This window comes from Micropterus salmoides, unplaced genomic scaffold, assembly GCF_014851395.1.
Source record: "Micropterus salmoides isolate LMB-PRFRI ecotype aquatic unplaced genomic scaffold, ASM1485139v1 Ms_hic_scaffold_22, whole genome shotgun sequence".
Lineage (NCBI taxonomy): Eukaryota > Metazoa > Chordata > Actinopteri > Centrarchiformes > Centrarchidae > Micropterus > Micropterus salmoides.
Window position 1 is genome coordinate 15,160,417 of NW_024041373.1, and position 21,626 is coordinate 15,182,042.

A 21,626-nucleotide genomic window follows, 5' to 3' on the forward strand; every position below is an offset into this window, starting at 1 on the left:
TGGATTCTGAACTGTACACACAGACAACATTAAAAAAAACAAAAAAAAAACAAAGTCCAGCTCCCAGCACAACACAGACTCCAACACAATGTAAGGATGTGTTGAAGCCCGTCAGGCCAACCAAGAATCAGATCAATGTTGGGTGAAAACACGGAAAGGTGTTTGGATATAAAAACTGACCCATAGTTGGCTTTCATCCTAGTGGACAGGTAAACTAACATTAAGCAAAGCATATGAAATACATTGTGATTTTTTGTTTTAGTTGGCTAGAGTTAGATAACATTAGCTTGCCGGCTAACTCTGACCAGTTGCTAACTTTATCTGTTACAAATTACTATAGTTGTAACGTTATGGCCTGTATACCACTACAACTACTACGTTCTAAACTGTTCTAAAGTGTGGCAACAGTCTCATTTGTAATATTCATATTAGCTCACTAACCATTTTCATTATCATCTAATACATTTAGATATAACTGACATTGTTGATCCTCTCTGGTGAAAGATATACAAATAATTATTGAAAAGCTGGCAGGTTGAGCTAACGCCAACATATGATGTGGGCTAAATGTAGTCAGATTTGTCATGCAAAGAGTATTGACTGGTTCAACTCAAGCTGATAGACTACTGTCATGTTGCAGTGGGAGTTTAGCTGAGTTTCCATCATTTTCTGTGATGCTGTTTCGGGTCTGTCGGTCTTTGTTTTAGCTCACTCATTAGTTCGAGCACAAGCACATGCTTGGAAAGTAGTGGTTGCTATCTGAAACCCCACAGTAACCCCAGGACACTGAAAACTGCACATAGCCCCTCTAACATGGATATTTTTGGGGGAAAAATCACATTGCATCCCAGTATAAACTGTTTCAATGTTCACCCAAGAGATATAACCTCGAAATAAAATATTGAAACAAGTCTGAGGCTCAAAAGTATTTCCCACCTTCCTGAAACTAAACTGGCAAGAATATATCCAAATTTTGACCTCACTTGTTTGAGGAGCAGGGCAGCTCCAGCAACTCTGTTCTAGCGGCCTGCCTCAGCCTTTGTGCTTTTTGGGAGGCTCGTTAAGTGAAGCATCTGGTACCACTATTGATGTGCACCATTACTGCCTTGTTTGGTGTAAATGCAAATTTGTCGTCTAATATGCATAATGTGATGGTATTCACCACACTTTTGGCATTCGGCCTCTTTCTGTTGAACTGGTCTAGACCTTTTTGTCTTGCCACATGGATAAAAGATGTACTGTTTCATTAGAAGATGGTTAAAATAAAATACACCCTGCAGGGGTAAATAATAAATAATACATAAATAAAAGTGTTTACCTTCCAGGTCTTATGTCACCCTAGAGATAACTGCCCTCAGGTGAGGGCAAGACTTGGTCTCATTTTGGAGTTTCCTCCTGTGAATATCTTGAGAAATGTGTGTAAGAGAGAGAGATTTCAAACATCTACCTCAGATGAACTCAAAGCAGAGACACAGCATGGATCTAGTTTCTAAACATCACGAATTGTACCTTGTTAGATACCCACAGAACCCTGCAGTCACAATAATTCTCTTTCCATCAACTTCATCAGATGTTTTTATTCATCTCTTGGAGACAGCTGGAACTCTTCTCTCTAGGCTTTGAATAATAATCAGCTTTGAGAAAAACTATGTGAATCCATTTCAATTAATATGTAAATAATCCGATGTAAACACATAAATAACACAAAGATAAGCTATAAATTCTTCTCTCTTAGCAGCACAACAGAGGGACTTAGCTGATCAGGGATTTCAGGTCTTGTCAGATGGTTCTCAGTTTGTTTACACACACATCATGCAACATTAAACATCAATGCAGTATTAGTCTCCCGGAAGCAGAACGACTCAGAACTCACAGCAACAAGGCTGGTACCGAAACTCTAAACATCATCTTTTACATTTTTAGGAAGACACCATATTGCACCATGAATAATCTCTCACTTGTAACAACACAACATACTATACAGTTTCTGAGCTTACTGATGACTCCACATGTCTGACTTGCTGCAGTCTCAAATACAGTACAGGATAAATATATAACATGGTAATTTACATACTCAAATGGACCATACACCATCACTTGGTCCACGAGTTTGATACTGTCGTTTTTCTTTCAAAGACGTGTTGGAACAGAGGTTATCTTGATAGATCAACATGACAGAGGCAAGGACCCAAAGTATAATCTGCTTTGTGATAATGAGGCATATCACAATGCTAAAATCTATTTATGAGAATACATTTAATATCATATTATCATACCCTTGGTAGTCTTCATTTATCAAAGTGGCTCCTGAAAGAACACGCTACACAATGTCTTACAATATTGCACACAGTGCTTCTTTTTCTCCTCAGTCTTTTTCAAATCTATCTTAACAAACTGCGCATTGTGCCCATTTGCTTGTTAGGAGTCATTGAAAGAGTTATTGGTTACTGTAAACAGTCCTCCTGTAAATCTTCCTGCTCTTTCAATGGACATATGGCATGGGGGTATTGTTTAAAGACATACGTGAAACAACAGTCTACAGCCATGCTAGCGGCACTGTGTGGCTGCACTTCTTACTTGTAAGCATCTCAATATTTACTAATTAGCAGTAAACCCAAAGTATAGCCGAGGGCTGATGGGAATGTCATTAGTACAGCATGTATTATGTTGGGCAATTTAAAACGTTAACCTCATGATGGCACTAGATGAAAAGTTGAGGCATCACCAAAGTTACTGCAATTCGTCCTGAGGGGAACAACCAAATTTTATGGCAATCCATGAAGCAATGCTGATCTATCAAATAGATGTAGAGACAGTGGATATGTGAAAGGATTGACAGTGGGCTAGAGGAAAATACAGGGATCAACAAAGTCAGGAGGATTCATCTGGGTACCATGGACATCTAAACCAAATTTCACATCAATTCATCCACTACTTGTTGAGCTATTTCAGTCTGGAAAGTGGTGGACAAACCGACAGACCAACATTGCCTAAAGTTGTTAGCATGGCTAAACATTTTAATCCTTTAAGAACTTCAGTTTTTGAATTTGGCACATTTTACACTTTCCCCTGAGGATCATCATGTTCACCACTCTGTGTAGCTCCACAATAATAAGTGACATTGTTATTACTAACAATATCTTAAGCTACATAATCAACACTTTAAACAGTATTTTGGACAAAACACAGCATTATCTTCACTAACAGAAGATACTGCACAGCAGTTCAAAGCTGTACAGATGATATGCTTTCATAGCTGCTCTTTCACTTGATGCCCAAATTAGAGAGGATATCAAAACATTAAAAAATAATTATTAAATAAATTTGTGTCTATTACTGGGCAACAGTAATGTTTTGGAATTAAATATTATGGCATTTCATTTACACTTGACAAACTCAGCATAGATAATAATTGACAAGCTACAGTTCTTCTCCTGTACAGTTCATACACACTCAGTTTTTTTTCTTTGTACATTGTCCAATGAGCTCCTTCGCTTATTGGCAGTATTGAGTCATTTTTAAATTGGTCAGTCCATCAGCCCCAGGTTAGGTATCCATTCCACTGGGATGAAACATGAAGGCATCAAAAAGCACAGGAGGCCGTACACAAGTACAACTGAACTCAACTGCTGTGGTAAAATGTCGAGTTGAAGTCAAACGATCCACTGGACTGAAGCAAAACGTTTTCAATTCTACAATGACTTTACAGTGAGTGGTTTCACTTCAACTTGACACTGCTCAGGTAAAAGTACACAAGGCTGGTTGCAAGGCAAGTGCTCCACTGAGGGTTTTGATCATAGCTACTGTAACTATGACTGCAGTTACAGAGTTAATTAAGAGATCATGTTATGAGGTGAGTTCAAAGAAAACAAAAATGAAAATGGTAAAATAATAAAACAAAATAAAATAAAATAATAATAATAAAAAAGAAGAAGACAGAAAGTGTGGCAATAGAAATAAAATATGCAGACACTGAAACAGGGCTTAAGTTTTTGTCAGGAGGTCTTGTCTTTTGTTAGAGATTGTGTGGGTGTGCTGTCTACTGGCATCCATATTTCTGCTACATAATGATCGTCTTTACACGTTAGACAGGATGTACTAATTCCCACAAACAGAGACAGAATATATATATTCCTCAGGCTGCATTGTCTTGTGTGTGCTGAAGATATTGTATTACAAAGGTACCTGCAGAGCAGCAGTATGAATAAGTAATGTTATATGAATATTATGTTCCATTAATGAGAATAGTTTGAATCAGACTGTTTTTTTTCTTTCAGATGTTCAGACCTTCCTCAGTCTGACCCTAGAGGGAGCTACAACTGTGTTTCACTGACAAAATGACATATACACTGATTCCTATATTTCTGCTAATACAAAACTGACAAATGACAGACAGGCACTACTGAACTGAACGCCTTCATAATAAATGATAGAGAAAATCTTCATCTGCATCAAGATCTCTCCTCATTTTTTAATGTTGTTGTGCTCATGTCAAATACAACACATTCTAGATGTCTGTTTTTTGCTGTTTTGATTTTGAATTTTGTATAATTAAAAATAAGCTGCATCTCCATGAGAGCCGTGAAGACAGACTAATAGAGGGTTAGGCATTGAACTCTGTGTGAGCTGATTCTCCTACACACCTACTCATAAACAAACACACACCTGTCGTTAACACCCATACTGGTTAACATACATCAAACAGCTGTAGAGATAACAACCCACACTGTTTCAAATCTCTCAGAATCAAATGTGTCAGACTGTTCTCAGTGCACTGATCTTTGCTCATACACACCAGATATGTGTACACACTACCAGGGCAACCAGCAAGGGCTGGTTAGAGGGCCTGGGTTTGCTTGCATTCCCAATGAGCTGAGACCACAGAGAATATTGCCTGGCTAGGTCGACTCGACGTCTGCCAGAATCAGTGTTTGCAGGAATGCATGGCCACTAGCCATAGGTGTGTGCGTTTGTGTCCCCTCGCTAGTATGTGTATGTATGAGTACTTGAGTTTGGCTATATGCGTGTGTGTGTGTGTGTGTGTGTGTGGAATAGAGAGATAGCGTGTGTGTGTGTGTGTGTGTGTGTGTGTGTGTGTGTGTGTGTGTGCGCACGTAGGAGTGTGACCTACAGCTGTGATGCGAATCACCAGTATCCACTGCTGTGAATGAGAAGGATAAATAATCCAAGGTGCTCTCTGTTAGTTGTTTGATATTGAAGCCAAATGCATGTGAGCAGAGCATAGAACCAAGCTGCCCCACAGCAGGCCCAATTTACCAGCATTCAAAGCGGCTTGACCCCAAACACATGACATGAATGCAATCATTCAGCGAGACCGGAGAACATTGGCTCTCCCAGGAGGCTGGTAGTTTTCCTCCTTACAGATTTCAGAGCTGCTGCACAGACCTACGACTACATTGCCAATGTGTCAGCAGATGGACATAGTGATAGTGACCCCCTTGAAAACAATCAAGCATTGACGTCCAGTCTACTCAAGGGTAAGCCTGCTGAATCAGCCATACGACAGAGAGGGTGTGACTCATAGAAACAGACGTGATGGAAGAAGAGAAAAATGGAACAAAATAAATTCTGATTATTTTAGTTTCAATAGCTGTTAGAGAGTGATGGATAGTCCCTAACATACACTCTGGATGTTGGCTTATACATGTGTCTACTGCCAATGTGTGGGTTCTGTTGCACTTGTGTTTATTCTGTTGCGTCTCCAGTGTGTTTGTGTAAGCCGGCTCCTGTTCTCGAGGTGGCAGGGAGAGTGTGAAAGCTGTGGATCACCTCCTCGCCTTTTTCTCGCCGCTTGTCTTAGAACCTGGTGCTCTCATGTTTCAGCATGCGGATGTTGGTAAGAGTTCCGCTGCCCCTGTGGTGGTACCCGTAAGCCTGGCGCTGCCCCTCCAGTCACCGGGCGCTGCTGCCTGCCGACGATATGCTGCTGCTGGGACTGGAGCTGCCCGAGCCCCGGTCTTCAAACACGCTGATCTCTAGCTGAAGACGCAAAGAATGTCAAGGATCATCTTGATGGAGAGAGTATTAAAATACAGGGTTGAGTACTGCTCACAGTACATATTTCAACCCAGATAGTTGTCATGTTCAAGTAGTGCTGCAAAACCTAAACAAATTATTTCAGACGGTAGTGAATATTTCCTCCTTCTTTCTCACTGGAAACTGCTTCTTTTATCTCAGACTCATCTTCGAAGTGCTCCAAATACACTTGCATTTTGAAACATTCAAACATGTTTCAGGGTTAGAGCATCTGGAACAGCTCATAACATGGTCAATATATGTCTCAATAACACTCACACTGGATGTGCAGTGCTGTATTTTACCACTCCAAAATAAGATGTTATTGTGTTGTCCACAATACTTTCAAATGTTCTTCACTCTTCACATGGCTCATTGCATGTTCATTTATAGTCATACGTTTTCAGAAGCGTGCTTTGTCAGTCGGACTGATCCCAGCACAGTTCCTCATGTAGTTAAAAAAAAACAGAGGGAGACCAGCAGACCATCACACAGGCCTGGCTCTGACTGGCTCAAGGAAATGGCTCCAAGTCACAGGGCCAACCTATTACAGACACTTACTAGTCAATAGACAATACAATATGGTCTCTGTTTGTGAAGCCTAGTTGGAGACCTCATTCTCCCAAAGAACAGCATAGGGTGTGTCTTACTTGTATCACGCCAATTTGAGTAATTCTTGCTTTGAAACTGGTCGCGTTGGGACCCATATGGCTAGGGCCAAGGGTCCATCTTGGGTTCAACTAAAGCCTAGTGCAAACAAATTACTTGTACCATGGTTTTCCTGTCCCGGACAATTCTTTTCAAAAACCTTTGAGCAGGCGAATCTTAGGCTGCTGATTCATCACATCACCCTGTTTTTTTCACCTTTTGTTTTCAAAGGACATTTGACAGAGCATGCATGCTTTTTTCAGCCCTGTCCTGCTTCACATTTACTCCTGGGAACGACAGTTGGCCATTGAAAAGCTCCTCTGCTGCAGCTGGAGTTTAAGTGCCTCGTTCAAGGACACCTTGATGGTAATTTATGAGAAAGAGGAGGTATTTCTTATTAATATATCCAACACAGATGTTTCCAGCAGTTCCAGTGATTCTAACTGGTGACCTTCCACTCATGACTCCTGGTTCATCTAAACTACTGCCATCTCCTATTTGTCTTCTAGATGCCTGGCTATCCTGTCTGAGCCTTTATCCTATCAATTTGTTCTACACAAAAAACTGCAGCAGAAGGAACAGCAAGTGAAGGATACAACCCTCATTCCTCTCTCTATGGGGTCTGTGAGCAGCAGACCTCTAGGAGCAAAGATCTTCTCATTCTGCTCCTGGATGTAGCCTGATATCTTCTTCAGCACCTGGAATAAAACAGCGTCGTGTAGAGGGGTTAGATAAGGTACATTTGGAGATAATCCAGATTTGATTAGAACCATTAGAGGCATGATGAAATCCTAAAAACACAAGCAGAACATGTGCTCTAGCAGGAAACAATCTGAACAGACATCTGGGGATCCATTACCTGCTATTACCGTCCAGAGTGCACTCTGTGTTACATGTAATAACCATGTACCTAAAAGAACAGCAACTTTAACCTCCTCCTGAGCTGCCTTGGGTGGAAAAAATGAAAAATGGAAGAAATTAGTTTGTAGTCCTTCTGCGCATAACTAGCATACAGCATATGATACTGACTCTCTCAATTCATTGCCCGCCTTTATTTTTCCTGAACATTATAATCTAAACTCAAAGTAATTGCATTATGCTTTAAGTACGGCAGTTATTTTTATACATGGGTCCAAACCACTCATGTCAAGCAAGGCTGTATGAACATAATTACTAAAATTGACAAGCCTGGGCTTTCCTCTTTTTGAAGTTTTCCATTTGGAAGCTTTAGTTCCTAATTCCAAAGATGGCTCTCTTAGGCTAAAAGTCATGGCTTGGTTAACTGTCGGGGAAATTTGGAAATACTTGAAAATGTGAGGTGGACAGTTTATTTAGATTGCATTGGCACTGGAATTATTTCTCAGTTTTGCAAGTGAGTATTGCATCAACTGTGTAAAAACCGCGAAGCAGCAGTGGAGTCAAGCTGAGCAAGTTCAGACCATGCCTTGGCACACAAATTCAAACATGTACTGTATACTTTCTCCTACGCATTACATTACGTTACATGACAGACCATGTTACATAAAATGTAAACTTATGCACTGTGATGTAGTCCCAGTTTGCTGCAGATAGCAACCAAATGACTGATGGCCAGTGATGCTAAATGAACAGATATTAGCTAAAGCGGGATCGCTAGAGCAGCTTGTTCAGCCTCAGCTATGGCTGTGGACATCAACAATGCTGATGTGCCATGCCTCTCTTAAACTCTGTCTATCCATGTCAATCAGCTAAACCACGCTCCACTGGCCCTCATGTACACTCAGAAAGCTGTCACCATGCACTTGTATCACTTATATCAAAATATTACAGCATTATATATTGAATATTGTACCATACTTATTTTCATAGCTTTAGCATTTGTTTTTACTTACCATGATAATTGCTGAGGGCTGGTAACATGGCAATGTTGCTATAATGAAGTCCAATTCGGCAAGAAACATGAGTGGTCAGACAATCAGACAAGTTGTAAACAAGCAAACAGTTTATTATCTACAACTTTATTAGGAGTTAAAACTGAAAACCTGAAAGGCTGGCTAACCCAGGGGGTTGTTTAAAACCTGTATGATTGTCTGACTTCTTGTGTTTCTGTCTTTCTTTTTGGTAATGTTGCCTTGTTGTCAATAAACTTGATACTGTAAGTATAATGATAAAACGACAAAAATAGGATTCAAGTTAAAAGCTCAGATCTTCTGAAGTATGCTGTATTGTGATGTAAACTTTTGTGTGTATTCCTTAACTGATTTATTCAATATGACAGAATCACATCCTCTTTTGTAAGTTAACTAAAGGTCACTGCAGCACTGAGCCTTGAGAGATAAAAACAATAGCGACTAAGCAACACACTGAGCAGCGCTCCTCTGGGATGTCAAAGGCCTATTACAGCTGCGGGCACAGCTGCTAATATAGTGACCCCTGCTAGTGGAGACTAAACAACAGAAGAATACTTCTTTCTGAGGAAGAAGAAACTTGAGCAATAAAATGTCTGGATAATGTTACAATCGGGGAGCAAACAAGACATGGATTTTCTCAGTGAAAAGCCCTTCAAAAGCAGTGGTTTGCTCCATTGCGCTGCTTTAAATCAGTCAGATCTATGTCAAGTATTTAATACAAATATACAAAGCAATCAGTATTTGGCTTGTAACAATGGCAGTATAGCCACACATTTCCTAACACAATAAAGACTGTGTCTTTTGTTAAAAAATACAATCAAAGAGAATCAAATACCATGGAGAGGAAGCAGAGACACAACAGAGCACAGCCCTGACTAATAGCTTTATTGTGGTGCAGGGAAAAGGCCAATCCTTTCACTGCTATTGAGCTCTCAGGGCAGCTCAATCGTCTTCAGCTTGACAATATGGCAGTGAAGTATACAAGCTGTGCCTCTGTTGTACTGGCATGTGTGTGACAGCCCTTCTGGGAAAAGCTTTGAAAGTGTGTGTATATTGCCTAAGAAACAGAGGTGTCACTGTCTGTTTCAGACGCATGTCACGAGTGTGTATTCCTCTGCTAGAATGAAAGTCATTTGTGTCACCGAGTGCAACATAAAGGGAGTTATGTGTGTATACATGAGTCCCATATGTGCAGCCGCATTCTTTTGAATAATAGAAGAACAAAAGTTAGAAATGGAGGGCACATACTATGCGTGAGGGAAGCTTTATGAATGCTTGTGTGCACATGTATCTGCTCTGACATGCTGGGAACAATCAGTGTCTTTTGATAGGGTGAGATATAAGCATCAAGCGCTCTGGGTGCTCCAATGAATCTGCACACTGATCCATGCTCACCGGTGTGTGGCCTCGTTATCAGCACACACACACAGACACACACACAGACACACGCAAAAACAGCATCAACTTGGGTGGGTATATCTGATCATTGTCAGTCATAACGCCATTCAGCCAAGATGACTAAGTTAAACAAGTAAATAAACAACTCTCCTGTGGGGTTGATAGCATCTCAGCATCTCAATGGAGCGGCACCCAGCTGACACGGAGATGAAAGGAGCCTCCAACCAGGCTATGTCTGCATGGCTTCAACACAGCAATAAGTCTTTTTGTGCTTCTTGGTCAAAATCCCAGTACTTCTGTACTGCTTTGATAAAGAAATGTTTACAAAATGCAACAACACTACGGAGATGAATGTTGTGGGTGAGATCAGAACAGAGAGGCATTCTGGGGCTTTGTGGCACTCTCATTTCATCCAAAAAAACAGCAGCTACTTACACAGTCACAAGAGGATAATCAAACTCACTGTGTATGTGTATGTGATTTTGTTTAGCTTTGCTTGTGTTCTTCTTCCATCTCATGGAACGACAAGCGGAATCACACCGACAGCTTTAATCACCAGTCCTTTCTCAAGATGGACATCTTGGTTACGCTGAAGGTATATGTCACCTTACAGTTGGCATGCCATGCCTTGGCCACCGGCACACAGGTGTGAGCTTCACAGTGGGTTTTAAAAGCTAGTGAATGGACAGCTGAAGGGGACGTTGTGCAAGAAACAATCAGATCGTATCTCCTGTTTTCTGGCTCCGCTGCCCTGTGTGCTCTGACTTCAGGGAGCCATAGTGCATTATAACACACAATTGAATGCTTTTGTGTGTGAGAGAGAGCTGGCTTCCATAAAAATGGACAAATATGGCAGTAAATAAATCTTGGGACATTGGAGTTTATAATAACCAGCTGTAACTGAATAATGGGTGAGCTGAAATATTCCTACAGCAACATTAGTATTCTACTGCACACTAAGAGGAACAAGATCCATTTGATTACCTTCATGTAATGTACCTGTCATGATTTAATGTTTGAATTTATTATGACAGCACAGTGGGTAAGTGGTTAGCACTGTCACCTCACATCAAGAAGGTCCTGGGTTTGAACTTGCTGCATGCTGGGCCCTTTCTGTGTGGAGTTATCACAGGCAGGGGGTTTCTTTCAGGTGCTCCAGTTTCCTCCCACGGTCCATACACATGCTTTGCATGATATTTAATAGGTTAGGATTGATAAATTGCCTGTGGGTGTCATTACTTGCAATATTATTACTTTTCCCAGTAGCTAGCAGTGTTCTGGTAATGCCTTACTGCCTTACTGCATTACCAGAACGCCACTTGTTTCATCGTTGTCCTTGTCGTGAATGCGTGAATGCGTGAATGCGTGAATGCGTGAATGTGTGAATGCAGGAATGTGTGAATGCGTGAATGCGTGAATGCGTGAATGTGTGAATGCGTGAATGCGTGATTGCGTGGCAGGTCAGAGGCAGTTTATGACGATAAGCCGGACCTTATGCTGTTCAAGTCAGCTGCTAGCCAAAAAGCTAAAGGAAGAATGGAGAACGAGGGAGATATGTGTTCTTCCAACATCTGTAAATATTGCCATTATTCTGAGTCAGAGTTTTCAGCTTGGCTGATTGCTGACTCCTAATTATTCCATGAAAGTGGATTCCTCTCTAAAATAAGTTGCTAAACAGGTCAATTTTTCAGGAAGGGGAGAGGCGGGGGGGTAGTGAAAGTAATATAGTAATGTAACGAGTAGTGTTATTAATTACTTTAAATACAGAGTAATTAGTAAATATTGTTACTTTTTTAAGGAGTAATAAGTAAAAAGTAACTTAATACAATTCCGGAGTAACTTGCTTAACATTGCTTGCAAGGTTCCTTGAACCTTGAACCTTGAAGGTGTACTCGGTCTCTTGCCTAATATAGACTCTACATCCCCTGGTTAGTAGTAGGATGAATGGATATTTATTACTTTTGGTTATTTAAGTCCACTTAAGTCCACTGAGACAAAAACAGTGGGTTTTTTTACTTGTCATAGTTGCACTGGTGTTAAAGAGGTGGTATTGTGCTCATTTTCAGGTTCATAATCCTATTTAGGGGTCGTACCAGAATAGGTTTACATGGTTTAAATTTCAAAAGTGTGTGCTGCAGTTCAGTGTTTTTCCACCGGTGTTTTTGAGTGCCCGTCGGACTAGCTGCTTGGCGAGCGTTATATGAGGTGCATTTAGCTTTCATCCCTGTGACGTCACAGGGATGAAAGGGAAACGGCTGGACTACAAATGAGCTGTTTTCAAGCAGTTCAGAGAAGAGTTTTCTGTGGGAGATGGGAACTCCCTTTGGGGTGGACTTTGGGTTTTTTCACTTTGCACACCTATTACATGCACAAAAAAAGGTATATAACTCAACAAAGGAGAGGGAAAAAGCCAAAAAGCATAATACCACCTCTTTAAACATTAACATACAACTAACATTAATGCTCTGCTCTATTCAAATGACCCAGTAAGCCATGACAGTGTGACGGTGAGCCAGCATGCACAATCCCAGGACATAAAACAGCTACATGGAATTCAGCCCTCACCAATTTTATTGTTTCCACCTGTGCTTCTCTTACTGTGGTATGCAAAATGTCTTCCATAAAAAAGATGTATCTTTGCAGAACTGGAAGCGGGGGGAAAGCAGCTAGCCTGGTATGTCCACAGTTAAGAAATATGCCTCTCAACACCTCTAAAGCCCACTAATTGGCTTTTTACATTACTGCTCGTGTTTGGATTAAACAAACAAGATGTGTTTATTTGCGGTTACATGGTATAACTAATTTCTGACAAATAACAGTTTATCCAGCCCCTGTTACAGCATGCAACTCCTTGTAAAACCATCAACTGTTATTTTTGTCTGTTTGTATATAGACTGAACAAATACGAAGTGTTGAAAAGTAGGTTTTAGAAGTTTAATATTTTGGAAAGAGCCAAGCTAGCTGCTTCCTTACTATCTCCCTATAAAACATAAAGACGGTATGATATCATCTAACATACTTCCCAAAACTAGCTGTTTAATTTTCAATGTGCAGCCATCTTTCCATAGATTAAATCTGTATAGGTAAATGCTCTGGTCTGTTAGTGGTATATCACTATAGCATGTGCTAGCATTTAGATGTGCACAGGTTTATTACCTTCTCATAGCGTGTCTCCATGCAAAGGAAGATGATATAAGCTGTGGCACAAGCCAGACATCCTTCCAGGTATGACTGACCCCCAATTTTTTCGGCCTCCACATAGTAAGAGTTCAGGGTCTTCACCGTCTCCTCCAGCACGGTTCGCTCAATCTACTTACAGACACAAACATAAATCCAGGTAGAGATAGGCATGCACACACCATAAGGACTGTGAAAGTTCTCTGGCGTAACTGTGGGAGCAAGCTGTTCAGCCATAAAACAGCCTGCCAAATATACCAGCTGCATTCTGCTCAATCCAAAATACTCCTGCTTTGTCAAACAATTTAGAAACACACCTCACTTGCTGAAAACGAAGAAACTTGAGGCTAAGAGGAAAATTTACTCTGAATTGTGACAGCAACGGCTGAGGTTTGAGCATCTGAGGACATTTACAGTGAAATGATGCAGATTTTATAATGTTTTTTTAATGGTCCCTTTACACTGTGTCTCTCTTTGTGTCTGTTTCCTTGCTGTGTGTGTATGTGGACTGTCCTCTTCAGATGCTAATTGCTAGACAAAACTAAAATAATACATAACACCATTCCCCTATATACCACCATTCACAGATGCACCTCAAATAAACATCACATTCTCTCACAGTGCCCAAAGTAAGTAAGTGTGAAAATAAAAGCATTAGGGCTTCTTCTTCTTTAGCTTTACCTTTCTTCTGAGCACACACAGAAGAGTTTAAATACAGTTGTGACACTTTTATTCTGTCTGTCTATTCTCTAAGGATATTAAAAAGTCATGATGCATCCATTTGTGGATCTTGCAATGTCATTATGCTTTTTCATTATGGTTAATGATTTTAAGGATTAACATTGGTGCTATGCTCAGTTTATAAATCTATATGTGTATGACTGTGTGCATTTCCTTACAAGTTAATACAGAAGCCAATATCCATCATTCACATGTGTTCTGTCATATAGGATTCACCACTGTTGGGATCTTATTAGTTATTGCGCCATCACTCTTTCTGTGTTGGAGAGTATGGGTGTTGTTTCAGGTGATTTGGGATTTGCAAACATATTACATTTGCCTGGATGTCTATATGTGAGTGTGTGTGTTTGTATTCGTGCTCACCCTGTTGTCAAGCTCTGAGGGGAACTTGGTGTGGAATCGGCATACGGTTCCTTCGCTGTAGTCTCTCTGTATAAACACTTTTGTTACCAGCGATGCGTTGTGCCTCAGCTCCTGAAGGTTATGGAACTAAGAACAAAACAGGGGAAAAGCAAACTTGTCAAATTTTTGTTCCAAAATACATTTATATTCATGTAGGTACGAGAGTAGCAGGTCTGTCTTTGCTTGCATTTTGCTTGTGCTATACTTTGGCTCCAACCAAATACAGACCAAAAACCATCTTGCTGATTGTTTCTGAACTTTTTTTCACTTCCGCAACAGATGGTGGGGATTTACTATACAATATATAAAGACAAGTAAAATGCAAAAAAGCGTGGGTGTGGAAAAAGGCTTCCACTGTACAGTCAAACGTAAGTTTCGGCCTACCTAATTATCAAAGGGTCTTAGTTTAAAATCCAAATGTTCACAGCAGCTCTCAATAACAAGGCCCATACAATATTTACATAACGCTTTGCAATTTTTCCTGCTAGTTTTGAGTTGTATTTTTGCCTTTTGACAACACAGGTGCAACAGGGCTACACAGCGAGGGAATGGTTACTACATTAACAGCAGTGCAAGCTTAGTTAGCACTCTCACTGCATTGCTCCTGCATCAATAGGCCCAATTGCAGTAATAACAAACACTTTGAAAGACTCTCCTTTACCTTGGTGCTGAGTGGTGTGTTTTCCACCCAAACACTCACTCCCCTGAGAGGCATACGACAGCAAGCAAGTGGGCCAGTGTAACTTGTCCCCTGCTGATCTAAATTACTCCCCTCAAGAGGATGGTAATTAGAGATACAGTAGGAGCGTGGTGGGAGGGAGAGGGACGAACAAAAAGGGGGGTAAAAAAAAAGAGTGAGAAACAGACAGAGAGGCATGTATTGAATGTATTCACAGAATGTGTTCAACATTTGTGCAGTTGTTGCCTTTTAAAAGCAATATTTACTAAATGTTATTCTATGTATACCACAGTCAAACTTTTGCTAACTACTGCAGTGTTGTTATTATTGAAAGCAAGCAGAGACTCTGTTTATAAGGTTACCTGCATGTATGAGCCCAAGAGAGTTATTTCCATGTAAGCAGACATAGTACAGTGCCAGTCTTTCATCTCTATATAGGGTACTGTATATCGCACATAACCAAGAATAGCATACATGCTGCTATTTTTGTCAGCTAACAGCCAAAATCACCTCACAGTCACTGGATCTTTCAGTCTGTCAGAGCTTTTAATATCCTTCTTTTTGCTTTCTCTGTCTCTCACTGCCCCCCCACCCCTCACCCCTTGCCGTGCTATCTTCAGGCCATCATGATGAACAACAAGTCACTCTATTAATAGAAGCAATTATCAGCACACGATTGAGCATCATTTATCCAAGTTAGAATCATTTGGCCGGGAGTCAGGGTCATTAAGATTATACAAGCCTTTTGCTTGTGACTGTGCGTACGTATGTGCATATATATACATGCAAGTATGTGATGCAGCAACGCTAAAAGTACACAAAACCTTTATGTAAGGGAAATTGATCTGTTAAAAGTGGAGGTCCTGCATTGTTTGTGAAGGTTCTGCAGGTCATAGTTATCCAAGGAAAGAATCTGATCTCTGAAGGAGCCTCTCCGATCAGAGGTGAAATGTCTTTGAGTATCTTCAACCAGTCCACTTGCTGTTGATTTCAACCTTCTTTGTAGTCCTGCATTTAAATTTTACTTGAGTAGCTAAACCTTCAAACTAGCAGTAAAAAATTACTCAAGTACCCAAAGTAAGTTTAGGTTTGCCAGATGTAAACCTCATATGTCCAGTTTTGGGAATTTCCATGCTTTCAGTTTTGTTGAAAAATGAAAGAAGGTTGGACAAAGAGACAGAAAAGTAGGAAGGAAAGAAAAAGAGATTAAAAGCATTGGAAGAAAGATATGAGGAAATATATAAAATAAATATATAAAATAAGGATGGGAAGAAGGAAATAAATAAGATAGATAAAGAAATACATAATGAAAGGAAAAGGAAAAAGATAGAAAAAATTAAACAAAGAAGGTGTGACGGAAAGAGAAGAAAACAGGAATGGTAAGAGAGGAAGAAAGAAGAAAGGATAACGACATTTTAGTTGACAGGAGTTCTGGGAGGAGTCCAGTCCAGAGGAGGCATCTGAGTGAAATGAGCCACATGCACTGCATTCAGGCCAGTGGGACGTCACAGTGTGTTTTGGCCTGTTGTTGACCTACTGACTTCTTCCTTACATGTCTTTGCTACATGTAGCTCGCAGCTGAGCAAAGCAAACCGGAGTCACGTGACTCTGAGACCAACAATGAAACCCAGCATTTCAGAGGATCGCTCTCCCACCACTCCCTGGTTTTAATGAACTTGGAAAAGTGTGTCCCCCCGGTTAAAACTGATTGGCCTGATGGGGATGTCGTGGTTAAAGGTCAAAAGTGATACATCTGACACCAGTGGTCCAATCTGACCAACACTTGAGAGCTGACGTATTGTGACACTGATTGGCCAAATGAGGGGCAATATTTGTACCCTCTCTGTGTGTTTAGGTGCCATAAGACTTTGTGGCAACAGCCATTCTGATTTGATACTAGAGGACATAAAACATTTCTGTAGTCACATGGTGTTGATGTTACTGGCAGACTGGCCTTGTCTCTGTCCATTTAGCCTTTAAGATAAATGTTTTCTCTTGGCAGAGCGCTCATGTTTACTTTCCTGCGTGGGAGACTGGGGTTCAAAACTAGCCTATTACTTTGTCTAAATATAGTACACAAGCAGACAGCAATGTTAAAGTGTCATACTGATCACACAGGACTCTATTAAGATGCTCTGCATCATGCTGCACTGGCTGACTTCTCCTTCCACCCACATATTACTTTTAGTGGAGTTTACATTTGTTTGAATAGTGATTAAAGGCAGAGGTGGATTAAAGAGTGTGAAAATATAATTTACAGAAAGAGGACTTACCACCGGTTAAGAGCTCATAAAAACATATTGTATTGAGCAAACAAAAGATAGAAACAAATTAACAAAACTGCATAGCACAAAGACACTAAACACATAAATCTAACAGTACGGGAATGATGCACATAATTTCAATTACTTCCATACACTGAAAACCCACAGACATTTTTGTTAACTATAATATGATATATTATAATAGGAATTTAATCTATACACAGTCAATTTAAGAATTTAATAATAGCCACTGAAGACTGAATGTATTTTTTGTCAATTCCTTTCATTCCAACTCTGTTAACCCCCTCCTATTTATTCGGTCCAGGTTGGATCTTGGGGTCTGTGTGACTCTCACTGCCATGACACACATCCTAATTTCACTCCAACTCAAGGAACACATAGCTACAGCCTAGGTGAGTGCACTCACACAATTACAACACGCACAGTAAACACACAGAGTAAGATGTTTCACAGCTCTTACAGCATTTTTCTTACTGTCAGCTAAATCTCTCTTCATCTCTTCATAATATAACTGGTTTTCTGCCATTTGGGAGCAGCAAATTTCATGTTTACTGCCAAGCTGGGATAGCCAGAGGTCTATAAATCACTGACGTTTAGACAATGTTGACAAATTTCCATGACATCGAGGTGGAAGATCAGTGACTGTGGGACCAAAGCTGGATGAGGAAATCTTTTTTTGGATGAAGGTGGAACATTGTTTCAGAACAGAGCTGAGCCTTTGCCAAACTCTGAGATGAATGTGGTGCTTCGACACATTATTCATCAACAGTGTAATACTCTAGCCAGGGCTAGCCTACAGACAGCACAAACAGTCTGCAGTATGAGCCACTGTCACTTAACGTGGTCATTTGCTGACATGGCATACAATAAATGTCACAGAATGAGTTTTAATATAAAATGTGACAGGGAAAGAGGCAGAGGGAGAGGATAGATAAAAGCATGAACATGAAGTAAACTGTGCTGCTCATCTCAAACTCTAATCACTGATGGTTACAAACTGCAGCAGCATGTCCACATTAAATATGCCATGGATAATTGATGGGCCTTGGACATAAAACCTGTCCTGGTTGCACGTAATATATGTGTTTGTGTGCATGTGCGTGTTGTGTTTGTGTGCATGCATTCGTATGTGCATGTGTGTAATTGATGGGGCTTGGACAGGGACACTGGCAAACTACCAGAGGAAATCAGGGCCACTCTGCCAATATTTTTATTGCAGGCTCAGGAAAAGTAAAAAAAAACATAATCATTAATCCTGCTTAGCTTACTGTCCACTGCACCTTTACCTGCTGCACCACTATGCCTGAATTACAACTTCACTCACTCATAAATTGGACACTTTCAGGTATATCTGGCACTCAAGTATGTATAAAGATGCGCACATCTATAAACTTATATGCAAGCACATATTGCATGCATGGGTGTATGTCCAGAACCAGCACCAAAGTAATAGCTGTCTCCTCTAGTGAGATCATTATTATGATAACTAAGGCAGCTATGTCTTCAGCATTATGGTGACATCACCAAGGACACAGGGGGGGAAGATGTGCTGCTGGCCTGAGAGCTACCAGGCATTACTGTGGCTAAAAATACATCAGCAAACGCTGTTGATGCTGTGTGGAGTAACTAGTTGTACTATGTGACGATCCCTGAACAATACCATTTCTGTCATGGACACTCTTCGCATCTTTTGGTTAGTGCTGTGAAGAGTTGCCAATACTGTTAACTACACGTATTACAGGCAGAAGAGGGCAGAAAGCTGAATGTGGAAAGCTGTTTCAATATGTGGCTCGTTCAAAATGCAAAACCGAGCCTTGTCAAGCTAATTTAAAAGTATGACAGAGGGAAAGACAGAGGGAGACTGTCCCTGTCCATGGTGCTGACTGCTCCATCATCATCACCATTCTCATCAGTCTCCTAAGCTTTGAGTCTACTGGGTAGGCTCTACAAACATTGGTTTCAGTTTCTTCTTAGACAATGCATGCAAAAACTATATATGCTAAAGGACAAAGTGAAAAAACCCTGCCAGTTCTCTATCTGAGGATATTCGTCTGCAACCACAGAGCTCAAGAACAGTGATGAAAGAAAGTGAAATTGAAGCTCATGAATGAAAGATAACGTTGCATGACTCTCTGCTACTCGAGTTCAAATTCATAATAAGCCAGGTCCAGTCGGCTGGTTTGATTGAATTAAGGCAGAATTCAGCCGAACCACAATAAGCGAAAGAGGTAGTACAAGCAAGACATTCAGTTTACATGACCGCATCTCTTAAAAAAACAAATAACAAATGGAGGAAAAGGTTTTCGGGGTCTGTTCGTAAAATGCTAAATGAAAAAGCAGAATGTCTTACCTCTGTCGCCATATTGCAGTAAGAGGGTGCAGGTATCTGTCCCGTGCTGAAATCGACAACCGTTTGCTCGTGCTGTGTGGGACAACGCGACTATAGAGCGTGGCAGGAAGGCTGGAGGCACGAGCGCGCGTGCGAGTGCGTGACTGCGCGCTCGCCTGTCAGTGTTATCGCGGGATGCGAGGGGGGATATGCTAATTATATAAGAATTTCTATTCATGCACAAACCGTGAATAATTTGCTCTCAGATTCACTCCTTAAGGTTGGACTTTCAGAACGCAAAAGAGAAGATTTCCCAAGAATCCGCGGTTTATTTAGGTTAGAGTTTCTTCTTGTAGCCTATTAATAATTTCATTGATTATCAATAATTCAGATAAAGCACCTAGGTTTCCGTTTCTATTTGCGACCAGCCCAGTCCAGGCACAACAACCTCTCACATTTTGCCACTTAATAGCGAGAGATGAATACCAGGAGGTTAAAACAGCTGTTTCTGATCATAATGCAATCCTAAATACAATGTCTGTAGGCTACTGTATGTATTAATGTTGAGCTCCCTTAGGAAAATTGACTTTACCAGTGCAGTAGTATAACTTTTCTAAGTGAGTAGCTTCAAAGCAAATCTCTATATTATTAAAGTGTTAAGAATACAGAAGTGCCATACTGATGCCCATGGGATTTAAATATATTAAATCATTATTAAGTCACCAGTGAGTGACAGTGAATCCCCAGGGAATGTATTGTTAAGCATGAATCACTTGTCACTGCCAGCAAGCAGTGAAGCTCTATTTTATTCCAAGGGAAACCTGTTTTGATGTTAGGCAATGCTGTATAGCCATTCAGTAGGTGTTTACTGTATCCAACACTGCTATCCTTTAAAAGCAGGTTGGCTCTGGTGCAAAGTGGTCATAGCGCGGTGAATCATACTCTAACACATATATTTAATGCACCTTTGGAAAGAGCTCATATTAAACATTTATCTGAGCCCACCTGGGTGCAGGCCTACTATGTTGCTACTTTTTTCCTTTCACAAATAGCAGATTCTTCCAGTTCACAAAAAGATCAAGGTCTTGCTTGATTTGAATTTTTTACAAGGTTGACTTCAGATTCACAAATATAATGTAAAAAATGTGGCAGCCAGATGAAAGCTCTTGACGCTCTCCAGGACAGGGAAATGTTTTTTATTAGATAAAAAAGGACTTGGAAGAAAGATAGTGACTGAAATAACTTTCATGAGGCTATTTTTGAGCAAAACTGTTATTTTCTTTTGACATCATGAGACATGATACGCTGAAATTAGCCCTTTCTTCAATCACTACAAAACACATTCCCTGAGGTATACTTAGATTACATTTCTAGCTGAGACATTCAAATATATACACACAGGCACATAAACATACACAAATATATCCACGGCAGCATCCAACTCTTATGAATGGAAACAGAATCCAAAAATAAGATGAGCTTTAACAAAATGAGAATTATGCATGACTAATATTATTTGCCAGGATCCTGCCGCTTGCTCCAGATTGCTTGAAAAGATGTGTATCTAGTCACACACTGGCAAACATTCCTTTGGGGTGTGTGCATTTACATTCACATGTTTTTGTATGCATGTAAATGTCGGCGTTTTTGCGCATGTGAGTGTGTATTCCCCTTTTGACATTTTCTGGTGTAGTTTCTCATCAAGGTTTTCAGTCACACACACATACACATATAATACACACTTGCCACAACACATAAATATAAGTCTGAGGAACCTATTTGGCACATATATTTCATTATTATAGTCAGTGACTTTGTCACGATCCTGTCCTGAGTACTGTGTTTTTGGGTTTTGATTTGATTTTGTATCTGCATGTTTGTCTTGTCATCTGTTCCGTTTAGTTCTCTGAGTTTATTCATTTATCAGTTAAGTATCTGTTATGTAGTCTGTGGTCTTGTATCCAGTCTTCGTGGTCTGTGTTGTTCTGTTATCTTGTCTCCCTTGGCCGCCCTGTCTTATTAGTTAGTATCCCTTTTGCTGT

The 21,626-nt window shown here is 40.4% G+C and overlaps 2 protein-coding genes across 2 annotated transcripts in view; one reads left to right on the forward strand and one right to left on the reverse strand.

Annotated features, from left to right (window-relative positions):
* crtac1b (cartilage acidic protein 1b) overlaps nt 1–4,367 on the forward strand; it is a 31,134-nt gene extending 26,767 nt beyond the window's left edge. Inside the window, exon 14 of the mRNA XM_038737948.1 lies at nt 4,278–4,367. Coding sequence (XP_038593876.1) covers nt 4,278–4,333 — 56 coding nt within the window. The 3' untranslated portion in view covers nt 4,334–4,367. The remainder of the gene's footprint in view (nt 1–4,277) is intronic.
* Nucleotides 4,368–5,082: 715 nt separating this feature from the next.
* On the reverse strand, nt 5,083–19,729 carry golga7bb (golgin A7 family, member Bb). Its single transcript, XM_038737949.1, has 5 exons — nt 19,606–19,729; nt 14,253–14,378; nt 13,128–13,280; nt 7,281–7,382; nt 5,083–6,000 (listed from the first exon to the last, which is right to left on the reverse strand). The coding sequence occupies exons 1-5, from the start codon at nt 19,615–19,617 to the stop codon at nt 5,914–5,916; spliced, it is 480 nt and encodes a 159-aa protein (XP_038593877.1). The 5' UTR covers nt 19,618–19,729; the 3' UTR covers nt 5,083–5,913.
* Between the last annotated feature and the right edge of the window lie 1,897 nt (nt 19,730–21,626).

Excerpts from the sequence above, each read along its gene's own strand:
- golga7bb (XM_038737949.1), bottom strand. Across the intron at positions 13,281-14,252 it reads CCTCAGAGCTTGACAACAGG|ATTGAGCGAACCGTGCTGGA; the intron begins GTGAGCACGAAT and ends GTCTGTAAGTAG. Across the intron at positions 7,383-13,127 it reads TGGAGACACGCTATGAGAAG|GTGCTGAAGAAGATATCAGG; the intron begins GTAATAAACCTG and ends GTTTTATTCCAG.